The 15,305-nt window shown below is 45.5% G+C and overlaps 1 protein-coding gene across 1 annotated transcript in view; it reads right to left on the bottom strand.

Moving 5' to 3' along the window:
* The window catches only part of nckap1l (NCK associated protein 1 like), a 60,276-nt gene extending 49,112 nt beyond the window's left edge, over window positions 1-11,164 (bottom strand). Inside the window, exons 1-5 of the mRNA XM_065002071.1 lie at window positions 10,998-11,164; window positions 10,322-10,432; window positions 10,124-10,216; window positions 7,300-7,356; window positions 6,789-6,931 (exon numbers count right to left, since the gene is read on the bottom strand). Of these exons, the coding sequence (XP_064858143.1) occupies window positions 6,789-6,931; window positions 7,300-7,356; window positions 10,124-10,216; window positions 10,322-10,432; window positions 10,998-11,093 (500 nt within the window). The 5' untranslated portion in view covers window positions 11,094-11,164. The remainder of the gene's footprint in view (window positions 1-6,788; window positions 6,932-7,299; window positions 7,357-10,123; window positions 10,217-10,321; window positions 10,433-10,997) is intronic.
* Window positions 11,165-15,305: the final 4,141 nt, after the last annotated feature.

The following is a 15,305-nucleotide window of genomic DNA, read 5'->3' as shown; positions in this document are numbered from 1 at the left end:
ACACATTCATACATGTATACACATACACTGCCATGTACAGGACCAACTCATGCCAACATCATGTGGTACCACTGCCATGTACAGGACCAACTCATGCCAACATCATGTGGTACCACTGCCATGTACAGGACCAACTCATGCCAACATCATGTGGTGCCACTGTCATGTACAGGACCAACTCATGCCAACATCACTATCATGTGGTGCCACTGTCATGTACAGGACCAACTCATGCCAACATCACTATCATGTGGTACCACTGTCATGTACAGGACCAACTCATGCCAACATCACTATCATGTGGTACCACTGCCATGTACAGGACCAACTCATGCCAACATCACTATCATGTGGTGCCACTGTCATGTACAGGACCAACTCATGCCAACATCAATATCATGTGGTGCCACTGTCATGTACAGGACCAACTCATGCCAACATCACTATCATGTGGTGCCACTGTCATGTACAGGACCAACTCATGCCAACATCACTATCATGTGGTGCCACTGTCATGTACAGGACCAACTCATGCCAACATCAATATCATGTGGTACCACTGCCATGTACAGTACCAACTCATGCCAACATCACTATCATGTGGTGCCACTGTCATGTACAGTACCAACTCATGCCAACATCACTATCATGTGGTGCCACTGCCATGTACAGGACCAACTCATGCCAACATCACTATCATGTGGTGCCACTGCCATGTACAGGACCAACTCATGCCAACATCACTATCATGTGGTACCACTGCCATGTACAGGACCAACTCATGCCAACATCACTATCATGTGGTGCCACTGTCATGTACAGGACCAACTCATGCCAACATCACTATCATGTGGTACCACTGCCATGTACAGGACCAACTCATGCCAACATCACTATCATGTGGTGCCACTGTCATGTACAGGACCAACTCATGCCAACATCACTATCATGTGGTACCACTGCCATGTACAGTACCAACTCATGCCAACATCACTATCATGTGGTACCACTGCCATGTACAGGACCAACTCATGCCAACATCACTATCATGTGGTACCACTGTCATGTACAGGACCAACTCATGCCAACATCACTATCATGTGGTACCACTGCCATGTACAGGACCAACTCATGCCAACATCACTATCATGTGGTGCCACTGTCATGTACAGTACCAACTCATGCCAACATCACTATCATGTGGTACCACTGCCATGTACAGGACCAACTCATGCCAACATCACTATCATGTGGTGCCACTGCCATGTACAGGACCAACTCATGCCAACATCACTATCATGTGGTACCACTGCCATGTACAGGACCAACTCATGCCAACATCACTATCATGTGGTGCCACTGCCATGTACAGGACCAACTCATGCCAACATCATGTGGTACCACTGCCATGTACAGGACCAACTCATGCCAACATCATGTGGTACCACTGCCATGTACAGGACCAACTCATGCCAACATCATGTGGTGCCACTGCCATGTACAGGACCAACTCATGCCAACATCATGTGGTGCCACTGCCATGTACAGGACCAACTCATGCCAACATCACTATCATGTGGTGCCACTGTCATGTACAGTACCAACTCATGCCAACATCACTATCATGTGGTGCCACTGTCATGTACAGTACCAACTCATGCCAACATCACTATCATGTGGTGCCACTGTCATGTACAGGACCAACTCATGCCAACATCACTATCATGTGGTGCCACTGTCATGTACAGGACCAACTCATGCCAACATCAATATCATGTGGTACCACTGCCATGTACAGTACCAACTCATGCCAACATCACTATCATGTGGTGCCACTGTCATGTACAGTACCAACTCATGCCAACATCACTATCATGTGGTGCCACTGTCATGTACAGGACCAACTCATGCCAACATCACTATCATGTGGTGCCACTGTCATGTACAGGACCAACTCATGCCAACATCACTATCATGTGGTGCCACTGTCATGTACAGGACCAACTCATGCCAACATCACTATCATGTGGTACCACTGTCATGTACAGTACCAACTCATGCCAACATCACTATCATGTGGTACCACTGTCATGTACAGTACCAACTCATGCCAACATCACTATCATGTGGTGCCACTGTCATGTACAGGACCAACTCATGCCAACATCACTATCATGTGGTGCCACTGTCATGTACAGGACCAACTCATGCCAACATCAATATCATGTGGTGCCACTGTCATGTACAGTACCAACTCATGCCAACATCACTATCATGTGGTGCCACTGTCATGTACAGGACCAACTCATGCCAACATCACTATCATGTGGTGCCACTGTCATGTACAGTACCAACTCATGCCAACATCACTATCATGTGGTGCCACTGTCATGTACAGGACCAACTCATGCCAACATCAATATCATGTGGTACCACTGTCATGTACAGTACCAACTCATGCCAACATCACTATCATGTGGTGCCACTGTCATGTACAGGACCAACTCATGCCAACATCACTATCATGTGGTGCCACTGTCATGTACAGTACCAACTCATGCCAACATCACTATCATGTGGTGCCACTGTCATGTACAGGACCAACTCATGCCAACATCAATATCATGTGGTACCACTGCCATGTACAGTACCAACTCATGCCAACATCACTATCATGTGGTGCCACTGTCATGTACAGGACCAACTCATGCCAACATCAATATCATGTGGTACCACTGCCATGTACAGTACCAACTCATGCCAACATCACTATCATGTGGTGCCACTGTCATGTACAGTACCAACTCATGCCAACATCACTATCATGTGGTGCCACTGTCATGTACAGGACCAACTCATGCCAACATCACTATCATGTGGTGCCACTGTCATGTACAGTACCAACTCATGCCAACATCAATATCATGTGGTACCACTGTCATGTACAGTACCAACTCATGCCAACATCATGTGGTGCCACTGTCATGTACAGTACCAACTCTTGCCAACATCAATATCATGTGGTACCACTGCCATGTACAGTACCAACTCATGCCAACATCACTATCATGTGGTGCCACTGTCATGTACAGGACCAACTCATGCCAACATCAATATCATGTGGTACCACTGCCATGTACAGTACCAACTCATGCCAACATCACTATCATGTGGTGCCACTGTCATGTACAGGACCAACTCATGCCAACATCAATATCATGTGGTACCACTGCCATGTACAGTACCAACTCATGCCAACATCACTATCATGTGGTGCCACTGTCATGTACAGTACCAACTCATGCCAACATCACTATCATGTGGTGCCACTGTCATGTACAGGACCAACTCATGCCAACATCACTATCATGTGGTGCCACTGTCATGTACAGTACCAACTCATGCCAACATCAATATCATGTGGTACCACTGTCATGTACAGTACCAACTCATGCCAACATCATGTGGTGCCACTGTCATGTACAGTACCAACTCATGCCAACATCATGTGGTACCACTGTCATGTACAGTACCAACTCATGCCAACATCAATATCATGTGGTACCACTGTCATGTACAGTACCAACTCATGCCAACATCATGTGGTACCACTGCCATGTACAGGACCAACTCATGCCAACATCATGTGGTACCACTGTCATGTACAGTACCAACTCATGCCAACATCATGTGGTACCAGTCATGTACAGTACCAACTCATGCCAACATCAATATCATGTGGTACCACTGTCATGTACAGTACCAACTCATGCCAACATCATGTGGTACCACTGCCATGTACAGGACCAACTCATGCCAACATCATGTGGTACCACTGTCATGTACAGTACCAACTCATGCCAACATCAATATCATGTGGTACCACTGTCATGTACAGTACCAACTCATGCCAACATCATGTGGTGCCACTGTCATGTACAGGACCAACTCATGCCAACATCATGTGGTGCCACTGTCATGTACAGGACCAACTCATGCCAACATCATGTGGTGCCACTGCCATGTACAGGACCAACTCATGCCAACATCATGTGGTGCCACTGTCATGTACAGGACCAACTCATGCCAACATCATGTGGTGCCACTGTCATGTACAGTACCAACTCATGCCAACATCAATATCATGTGGTGCCATTCCATAACTGACTATCTTCTTTCTCGGCCACAAAAAAAAAAACTCAGATTCACCATCCTTTCAAGTGTCATTCATTTTCACTGTTGGGAGGTGTATTTTTTTTATTTTACCTTTATTTAACTAGGAAAGTCAGTTAAGAACAAATTCTTATTTTCAATGACGGCCTACCGGGGAACGGTGGGTTAACTGACTTGTTCAGGGGGCAGAACGACAGCCTAGGAACAGTGGGTTAACTGCCTGTTTAGGGGCAAAACGACAGCCTAGGAACAGTGGGTTAACTGCCTGTTCAGGGGCAGAACGACAGCCTAGGAACAGTGGGTTAACTGCCTTGTTCAGGGGAAGAACAACAGCCTAGGAACAGTGGGTTAACTGCCTGTTCAGGGGCAGAACGACAGCCTAGGAACAGTGGGTTAACTGCCTGTTCAGGGGCAGAACGACAGCCTAGGAACAGTGGGTTAACTGCCTTGTTCAGGGGCAGAACGACAGCCTAGGAACAGTGGGTTAACTGCCTTGTTCAGGGGCAGAACGACAGCCTAGGAACAGTGGGTTAACTGCCTTGTTCAGGGGCAGAACGACAGCCTAGGAACAGTGGGTTAACTGCCTTGTTCAGGGGCAGAACGACAGCCTAGGAACAGTGGGTTAACTGCCTTGTTCAGGGGCAGAACGACAGCCTAGGAACAGTGGGTTAACTGCCTTGTTCAGGGGCAGAACGACAGCCTAGGAACAGTGGGTGAACTGCCTTGTTCAGGGGCAGAACGACAGCCTAGGAACAGTGGGTTAACTGCCTTGTTCAGGGGCAGAACGACAGCCTAGGAACAGTGGGTTAACTGCCTTGTTCAGGGGTAGAACGACAGCCTAGGAACAGTGGGTTAACTGCCTTGTTCAGGGGCAGAACGACAGCCTAGGAACAGTGGGTTAACTGCCTTGAACAGGGGCAGAACGACAGCCTAGGAACAGTGGGTTAACTGCCTTGTTCAGGGGCAGAACGACAGCCTAGGAACAGTGGGTTAACTGCCTTGTTCAGGGGCAGAACGACAGCCTAGGAACAGTGGGTTAACTGCCTTGTTCAGGGGCAGAACGACAGCCTAGGAACAGTGGGTTAACTGCCTTGTTCAGGGGCAGAACGACAGCCTAGGAACAGTGGGTTAACTGCCTTGTTCAGGGGCAGAACGACAGCTTAGGAACAGTGGGTTAACTGCCTTGTTCAGGGGCAGAACGACAGCCTAGGAACAGTGGGTTAACTGCCTTGTTCAGGGGCAGAACGACAGCCTAGGAACAGTGGGTTAACTGCCTTGTTCAGGGGCAGAACGACAGCTAGGAACAGTGGGTTAACTGCCTTGTTCAGGGGCAGAACGACAGCCTAGGAACATTGGGTGAACTGCCTTGTTCAGGGCAGAACGACAGCCTAGGAACAGTGGGTTAACTGCCTTGTTCAGGGGCAGCGACAGCCTAGGAACAGTGGGTTAACTGCCTTGTTCAGGGCAGAACGACAGCCTAGGAACAGTGGGTTAACTGCCTTGTTCAGGGGCAGAACGACAGCCTAGGAACAGTGGGTTAACTGCCTTGTTCAGGGGCAGAACGACAGCCTAGGAACAGTGGGTTAACTGCCTTGTTCAGGGGCAGAACGACAGCCTAGGAACAGTGGGTTAACTGCCTTGTTCAGGGGCAGAACGACAGCCTAGGAACAGTGGGTTAACTGCCTTGTTCAGGGGCAGAACGACAGCCTAGGAACAGTGGGTTAACTGCCTTGTTCAGGGGCAGAACGACAGCCTAGGAACAGTGGGTTAACTGCCTTGTTCAGGGGGAAGAACGACAAATGTTTTACCTTGTCAGCTCGGGGATTCGCTCCAGCAACCTTCCGGTTTACTAGTCCAACGCTCTAACCACTAGGCTGCCCTGCTGTAGTGGTACGGTACACCTCTCCTTCTAAACTCCAGTGGCTCTCCATCTTCTATCTTGGGGATTATTATGAAGTGACTGGAGGAAAATGACTCTTTGTTTCATGTCTGTACAGTATTTCCCTCCTCCTCTGTGTCTTCGATCAAGATAAACGTCTTCTTTTCCATTTTAGCTACATAAATAAATATGGTGTGAAATGGGAGGACTGAAAATGTAATTGTACTGTTATGCACTCTGGGAAATTAATGGAAGGATGTGTTGTTATTGCCAATTAAAAAGCTATTAATTATGGGTAATCATCTTTGCGATGCTTGGCTATATTGATAGCTACAGAGGATTTAAGTTGTTGTGACTGGATGTTGCCCAGCCGTACTGCAGCTAATACCATCCTTTAATGAATGATGAAAACATCAAGTTTTCTATCATAAACTGACATTTAAATACCATCTTTCATTGGACGAGTGGGAAAAGCCTGTGTCAGCTAATTTCTGTCATAAATTTAATTTAAGAGTGAAATGAGTGTGCAGTGTGAGTAATGTGATCTGGTTAGGTATTTTACATATGAAAATTAATTCATTCATTCATTGTCTGTTCAGAAATGTCAATGAAAGATGTATTGAACACGAGCTCAATCATCTTCAATGAGGATTGTTTCCATTTCAATTTGAATTCCCAAATCACTTCCTTAAATTAAAACTGTATTTGAATAGTTGATAGACGTAACTGGCCCCACCTGCTGCCATTGGACATCTCGTGAGCACAGTTGTACATGCCCACCAGGACCTTCTTGTCTTCGACGCGTGAAAGCATGACGATGACAGATATATATGTGATGATCAGCTCCAGGTAGTTCTTGGTGAAGTCAAAGTTCACCGCCTGATGAATGAATGAATGAATACATGAATGTACGAATAAATTAATGAATAAATGAATGCATGAATAAATTAATGAATGCATAATTAAATCAATGCATACATGAATAAATTTATGCATAATTAAATGAATGAATGAATGAATGAATGAATAAATGAATGTACGAATAAATTAATGAATAAATGAACGCATGAATGAATGCATAATTACATTAATAAATGCATGACATGTTTTTAAATGAATGATTCAGGTTAAAAAAGTAGATTAACACGATAACATATAAATGAACTGTATGTTGTGATACTTACAGTGGCCCTAGGGGGCAAAGTAGATACCCTATCCTATCTACTAGTGTGGGATGCTGTACTCACAATGTTGAAGAAGCACTGGCAGGCATCAATTGTATTCAGCAGTTCATAAACATGATCCTGAAAAAAAAAAGAAGAGTTCATCTGTGGTCAGAACACAGGCTCGGTACAGCCAGGTAAGACGTCACATAACGCAGTGGGTTGATGTGTTCGTGTTGCTCTGTAACAGTACAGACGTCACGTAACGCAGTGGGTTGATGTGTTCGTGTTGCTCTGTAACAGTACAGACGTCACGTAACGCAGTGGGTCGATGTGTTCGTGTTGTTCTGTAACAGTACAGACGTCACACAACGCAGTGGGTTCATGTGTTCGTGTTGCTCTGTAACAGTACAGACATCACACAACGCAGTGGGTTGATGTGTTCGTGTTGCTCTGTAACAGTAGACGTCACACAGCGCAGTGGGTTGATGTGTTCGTGTTGCTCTGTAACAGTACAGACGTCACATAACGCAGTGGGTTGATGTGTTCGTGTTGCTCTGTAACAGTACAGACGTCACATAACGCAGTGGGTTGATGTGTTCGTGTTGCTCTGTAACAGTACAGACGTCACGTAACGCAGTGGGTCGATGTGTTCGTGTTGTTCTGTAACAGTACAGACGTCACACAACGCAGTGGGTTCATGTGTTCGTGTTGCTCTGTAACAGTACAGACATCACACAACGCAGTGGGTTGATGTGTTCGTGTTGCTCTGTAACAGTAGACGTCACACAGCGCAGTGGGTTGATGTGTTCGTGTTGCTCTGTAACAGTACAGACGTCACATAACGCAGTGGGTTGATGTGTTCGTGTTGCTCTGTAACAGTACAGACGTCACATAACACAGTGGGTTGATGTGTTCGTGTTGCTCTGTAACAGTACAGACGTCACGTAACGCAGTGGGTTGATGTGTTCGTGTTGCTCTGTAACAGTACAGACGTCACAATGCAGTGGGTTGATGTGTTCGTGTTGCTCTGTAACAGTACAGACGTCACGTAACGCAGTGGGTCGATGTGTCCGTGTTGCTCTGTAACAGTACAGACGTCAGATAACGCAGTGGGTCGATGTGTCCGTGTTGCTCTGTAACAGTACAGACAGTACGAGCGTCACATAACGCAGTGGGTCGATGTGTTCGTGTTGCTCTGTAACAGTACAGACGTCACATAACGCAGTGGGTCGATGTGTTCGTGTTGCTCTGTAACAGTACAGACGTCACATAACGCAGTGGGTCGATGTGTTCGTGTTGCTCTGTAACAGTACAGACGTCACATAACGCAGTGGGTCGATGTGTTCGTGTTGCTCTGTAACAGTACAGACGTCACGTAACGCAGTGGGTCGATGTGTCCGTGTTGCTCTGTAACAGTACAGACGTCAGATAACGCAGTGGGTCGATGTGTCCGTGTTGCTCTGTAACAGTACAGACGTCACATAACGCAGTGGGTCGATGTGTTCGTGTTGCTCTGTAACAGTACAGACATCACATAACGCAGTGGGTCGATGTGTCCGTGTTGCTCTGTAACAGTACAGACGTCAGATAACGCAGTGGGTCGATGTGTCCGTGTTGCTCTGTAACAGTACAGACGTCAGATAACGCAGTGGGTCGATGTGTTCGTGTTGCTCTGTAACAGTACAGACGTCACATAACGCAGTGGGTCGATGTGTTCGTGTTGCTCTGTAACAGTACAGACAGACGCAGTGGGTCGATGTGTCCGTGTTGCTCTGTAACAGTACAGACGTCAGATAACGCAGTGGGTCGATGTGTCCGTGTTGCTCTGTAACAGTGATAACGCAGTGGGCTCTGCTCTGTAACAGTACAGACGTCACATAACGCAGTGGGTCGATGTGTTCGTGTTGCTCTGTAACAGTACAGACGTCAGATAACGCAGTGGGTCGATGTGTTCGTGTTGCTCTGTAACAGTACAGACGTCACATAACGCAGTGGGTCGATGTGTTCGTGTTGCTCTGTAACAGTACAGACGTCACGTAACGCAGTGGGTCGATGTGTCCGTGTTGCTCTGTAACAGTACAGACGTCAGATAACGCAGTGGGTCGATGTGTCCGTGTTGCTCTGTAACAGTACAGACAGATAAAGTGGGTCGATGTGTTCGTGTTGCTCTGTAACAGTACAGACGTCACATAACGCAGTGGGTCGATGTGTTCGTGTTGCTCTGTAACAGTACAGACGTCACATAACGCAGTGGGTCGATGTGTTCGTGTTGCTCTGTAACAGTACAAACTGCAACAGGGAATAAACACCTGCAATTCATGACTATCCTCATGGGACCATTATAAATAATACAGACTCCTTTTAGAAATGCCACAGCCCATCCAAAGAAATTGAGGGAAACATCTGAGTGTGTTATTTCTTGTATCAGCATTTTAATATATTTGAAAATGTTCTATTCTGAAATTGGATGATATACTGATGTGTATAGTTTTATGTGTATTATCATCACAGTCATGACCACCCCCCTACAGACCCCCCCTACAGTCCACTACTGTGACCGTCATCACACATAATGAATAAGGCACAGGACACACTTCCCTCTGTACAATAACACATCTCCATTTCACTTCCCTTGAAATAGATATATTATTACATTCGGAGGAGAGAAAAAAAAAGTCACTTTATATGTTAATTCTGTTCGGATAATTGTAGTTTTGTGCTTTGAATATCAACTGCTGTATGGAACAGTGTTTCCTGAGCCAATTCCACACATTCCAGAACTAGAATGCCTGATTCAACTAACGAAGGGCTTGATGATTAGTTGACCTGAAATACATAATATGAGTGGACCTGGCTGGGGGGCCCTGGAGGAGAGATTGGGGAACAGGGATCTGGAAAGACTCACCCTGAACTCCATAACGTCTATGAAGGAGTCATAGTAGCTGGACATGGCCGCCATCACCTCAGACTTGTGTTTCTGGATGCCCACCAGATACTGCTGCTTTCATTCATGACATATCACATTAGACACGTTTTACAGGTAATCATTAAAGTGTTTTTATTGGATTCAGAATGAAGGGGTGGATTGAGGGCTGCTACTTACACTATTTCCCCTGAAGTCGATGTTGGGGAACTTCTTATTGATGTATTTGACAGATGCTTCCATGGTCTTGTCTGTCAGGTATTGTGGCCGAAGCTTGGGATCCAAGCACGTCTGGAACAGAACCGGCTAGGGGTTAAGGGTCAATGACATTTTCATCCACTCAATTCAGGAAATTAACTATTGAATTTAGTATAATCTATTTTTATTTTTTTGGGCTCCTGACATGGATTATAGGCCTAATAAGTTATTTATGGGGCCTGAAAAGTTCGGTTGTGTTTTGTTTAAAAGTGAGACCAATATTTTGACAAACGTAGATAGCAGATCTGTGCTGAGGCTTTGTGAGTGTGTCGTAGCAGGAGTCTGAGTGGATGCAGATCAGTCTGGTTTCCTGTGTGAACTTCCTCTTCAAGGCAAACTGACACTCAGAAAATGTATATTCTTTCCGCAGCAGCCACCAAGCTAACTATATTGATAGATTTAGAAAATTCTAGAATGTTAATGATGGATCATTTCCCATCCCAGTGTTTCCATCCACACGGTTCTCCATCACAAACAGGGCAGAAAGCTGTGAATGTATCAGGAGAAAAACCTGTGACTTTACTTCAAGTTCCTTTTTTTTTTTTTTTTTTTTAAGTGTCGCCATTCTCCTTAACAGATCTCCCTCCTCCTCTCTCACCTTCTTAATGTAGTTCATACGCAGCAGCACCCCTGTCCCTCTGTCGTTGAGGATGGTGAGCTTCTCAGCTAGCTTCTGTTGGTAAGCCATGGCCATGATGCTCCTCTCCCCCCCTACTGTTACAGCCCTGGTCTGTCTCCTCTCCTTCAGATCAGGAAACAGTGTGACAGCCAGACTCGAAGACAAGTGCACCCAGCCACACCCTGCTGTCAAGTGATTGGTGGAGCTATACTAAATAACAGAACTGAAGTTGTGGATTTCCTGTCAGTGTGACAGTTAAGCCAACCGTTAAACTCGTGTGTATTTTTACATGTCAAACAGAGTTGGTCGTCATTTACTGTGATGATCCAATCAGGAGAGAGGATATCGTCCTCTATTTGAAGGGTACTATAAGCACTTTATTGCACATGCATAACAAGTACATAAGCATTATCTCAACAAATCACCTATTTGGCTCAGGTGGTAGAGCATGGCACGTTCAACGTCAGGGTTGTGGGTTCGATTCCCATGTATACACTACTGAAAGTTGCTCTGGATAAGAGCATCTGCTAAATGATGTAAATGTCCTAAGCATCTGCCAAAAATGACATACCCAAATCTAACTGCCTGTAGCTCAGGACCTGAAGCATGGATATGCATATTCTGGATGTCATTTGAAAAGGAAACACTTTGAAGTTTGTGGAAATGTGAAAGGAATGTAGGAGAATATAACACATTAGATCTGGTTAAAGAAAATACAAAACTGTTTTATTCATTTTGTACCGTCAGCTTTTCCAAGAGAAAGGCCATAATGTATTATTCCAGACCAGGCGCTGATCCAATGAACCATTGGATTTCTCGGAAAAAAAGATTGTATCAAGACCACCCAAATGTGCCTAATTGATTTATAACTTTTCAGGGGGACACCGATCCTGTAGAGGTTTTCATTAACAACACTGCAAGTTAGTGAGTGAATGGTGAGAATAGACCAGAGAGCAGTGTTCCATCAGTCTCCATTAGATGGCACCCTATACCAGCTTGTGGCGGAGCTAAATACCATGCTGCAACATAGGCTGTTTTTTTTTTCCAAGAATATATAGGCTTAACCTAGCCTGGTCCAAGATGTGTTTGTGCTGTCTTGCCATTGTATGGTAACTGTCGCATGGACTTGGTAAGACAGTAAAAACAGATTTTGGGCCAGGCTAGACTTACCTTGGGTCTGAGAAATAGTTCGTTTTTTTGGAGCTAAGACTATCTATCTATAAAGCCCTTTTTTACATAAGAAGGTGTCACAACGTCCTTATACAGAAACCCATTCTAAAAACCCAAAGAACAAGCACCGCAGAAACCCCCGTGGCTAGGACACACTCCCTAGAATGGCAGGAACCTAGAAAGAAACCTAGAAAGGAACCAGGCTCGGAGAGGTGGCCAGTCCTCTTCTAGCTGTGCTGGGTAGAAAGGAACCAGGCTCTGAGGGGTGGCCAGTCCTCTTCTAGCTGTGCTGGTAGGAAAGGAACCAGGCTCTGAGGGGTGGCCAGTCCTCTTCTAGCTGTGCTGGGTAGAAAGGAACCAGGCTCTGAGAGGTGGCCAGTCCTCTTCTGGCTGTGCTGGGTAGAAAGGAACCAGGCTCTGAGGGGTGGCCAGTCCTCTTGAGCTGTACAGAAAGGAACCAGGCTCTGAGAGGTGGCCAGTCCTCTTCTGGCTGTACTGGGTGGAGAGGAACCAGGCTCTGAGAGGTGGCCAGTCCTCTTCTAGCTGTGCTGGGTAGAAAGGAACCAGGCTCTGAGAGGTGGCCAGTCCTCTTCTAGATGTACTGGGTGGAGAGGAACCAGTCTCTGGGGGGTGGCCAGTCCTCTTCTAGCTGTACTCGGTGGAGAGGAACCAGGCTCTGAGGGGTGGCCAGTCCTCTTCAGCTGTACTGGAGAGGAACCAGGCTCTGAGATACAGTCCTAACAGCTCTGGAGAGGAACAGGCTCTGAGAGGTGGCCAGTCCTCTCTGGCTGTACAGAAAGGAACCAGGCTCAGAGGTGGCCAGTCCTCTTCTGGCTGAGCCGGGTGGAGATTATAACAGTACATGGCCATTAAGGCCAGATCGTTCTTCAAGATGTTCAAACGTTCTTAGATGACCAACAGGATCAAATAATAATCACAGTGGTTGTAGAGGGTGCAACAGGTCAGCACCTCGGGAGTAAATGAAAAACAATTACTTCAATACTTAGTGATTTGACAGCCCAATTCAAATAAGTTTATATATTTTGACAGTTATGGGACAATCAATAGAAAATGTGTTTCTAGATTTTTGCCTGGAACCATAAGGTCTTCATTAACAAACTAACTAATAGCTCTGAGATACAGCACTAACAGCTCTGAGATACAGCACTAACAGCTCTGAGATACAGCACTAACAGCTCTGAGATACAGTACTAACAGCTCTGAGATACAGTACTAACAGCTCTGAGATACAGCACTAACAGCTCTGAGATACAGCACTAACAGCTCTGAGATACAGTACTAACAGCTCTGAGATACAGCACTAACAGCTCTGAGATACAGCACTAACAGCTCTGAGATACAGCACTAACAGCTCTGAGATACAGCACTCCAGCTCTGAGAACCTGGCTAACAGCTCTGAGATACAGTACTAACAGCTCTGAGATACAGTACTAACAGCTCTGAGATACAGCACTAACAGCTCTGAGATACAGCACAACAGCTCCTGAGATACAGCACTAACAGCTCTGAGATAGCTCTGAGATACAGCACTAACAGCTCTGAGATACAGCACTAACAGCTCTGAGATACAGCACTAACTGAGATACAGCAACAGCTCTGAGATACAGCACTAACAGCTCTGAGATACAACACTAACAGCTCTGAGATACCATTAACCTGAGGCACTAGCAGCTCTGAGATACTGAACTAACAGCTCTAGATACAGCACTCCAGCTCTGAGATACAGCACTAACAGCTACAGAGATACTGAACAACAACAATGTCTCCATTAACCTGGCTAGCAGCTCTGAGATACTGAACAACAATAATGTCTCCATTAACCTGGCTAACAGCTCTGAGATACTGAACAACAATAATGTCTCCATTAACCTGGCTAGCAGCTCTGAGATACTGAACAATAATGTCTCCATTAACCTGGCTAGAAGCTCTGAGATACTGAACAACAATAATGTCTCCATTAACCTGGCTAACAGCTCTGAGATACTGAACAACAATAATGTCTCCATTAACCTGGCTAACAGCTCTGAGATACTGAACAACAATAATGTCTCCATTAACTAACCTGGCTAGCAGCTCTGAGATACTGAACAACAATAATGTCTCCATTAACCTGGCTAGCAGCTCTGAGATACTGAACAACAATAATGTCTCCATTAACTAACCTGGCTAGCAGCTCTGAGATACTGAACAACAATGTCTCCATTAACCTGGCTAACAGCTCTGAGATACTGAACAACAACAATGTCTCCATTAACCTGGCTAGCAGCTCTGAGATACTGACCAATAATGTCTCCATTAACCTGGCTAGCAGCTCTGAGATACTGAACAACAATAATGTCTCCATTAACCTGGCTAGCAGCTCTGCGATACTGAACAACAATAATGTCTCCATTAACTAACCTGGCTAGCAGCTCTGAGATACTGAACAACAACAATGTCTCCATTAACCTGGCTAACAGCTCTGAGATACTGAACAACAATAATGTCTCCATTAACCTGGCTAGCAGCTCTGAGATACTGAACAATAATGTCTCCATTAACCTAATTAACCTAGCAGCTCTGAGATACTGAACAATAATGTCTCCATTAACCTGGCTAGCAGCTCTGAGATACTGAACAATAATGTCTCCATTAACCTGGCTAACAGCTCTGAGATACTGAACAACAATAATGTCTCCATTAACCTGGCTAGCAGCTCTGAGATACTGAACAATAATGTCTCCATTAACCTGGCTAGCAGCTCTGAGATACTGAACAACAATAATGTCTCCATTAACCTGGCTAGCAGCTCTGAGATACTGAACAATAATGTCTCCATTAACCTGGCTAGCAGCTCTGAGATACTGAACAACAATAATGTCTCCATTAACCTGGCTAGCAGCTCTGAGATACTGAACAACAATAATGTCTCCATTAACCTGGCTAGCAGCTCTGAGATACTGAACAACAATAATGTCTCCATTAACCTGGCTAGCAGCTCTGAGATACTGAACAATAATGTCTCCATTAACCTGGCTAGCAGCTCTGAGATACTGAACAACAATAATGTCTCCATTAACCTGGCTAGCAGCTCTGAGATACTGAACAATAATGTCT

Source organism: Oncorhynchus nerka, linkage group LG15, assembly GCF_034236695.1.
Source record: "Oncorhynchus nerka isolate Pitt River linkage group LG15, Oner_Uvic_2.0, whole genome shotgun sequence".
Taxonomy (NCBI): Eukaryota; Metazoa; Chordata; class Actinopteri; order Salmoniformes; family Salmonidae; genus Oncorhynchus; species Oncorhynchus nerka.
This window is presented reverse-complemented; position numbering and strand designations above follow the sequence as displayed.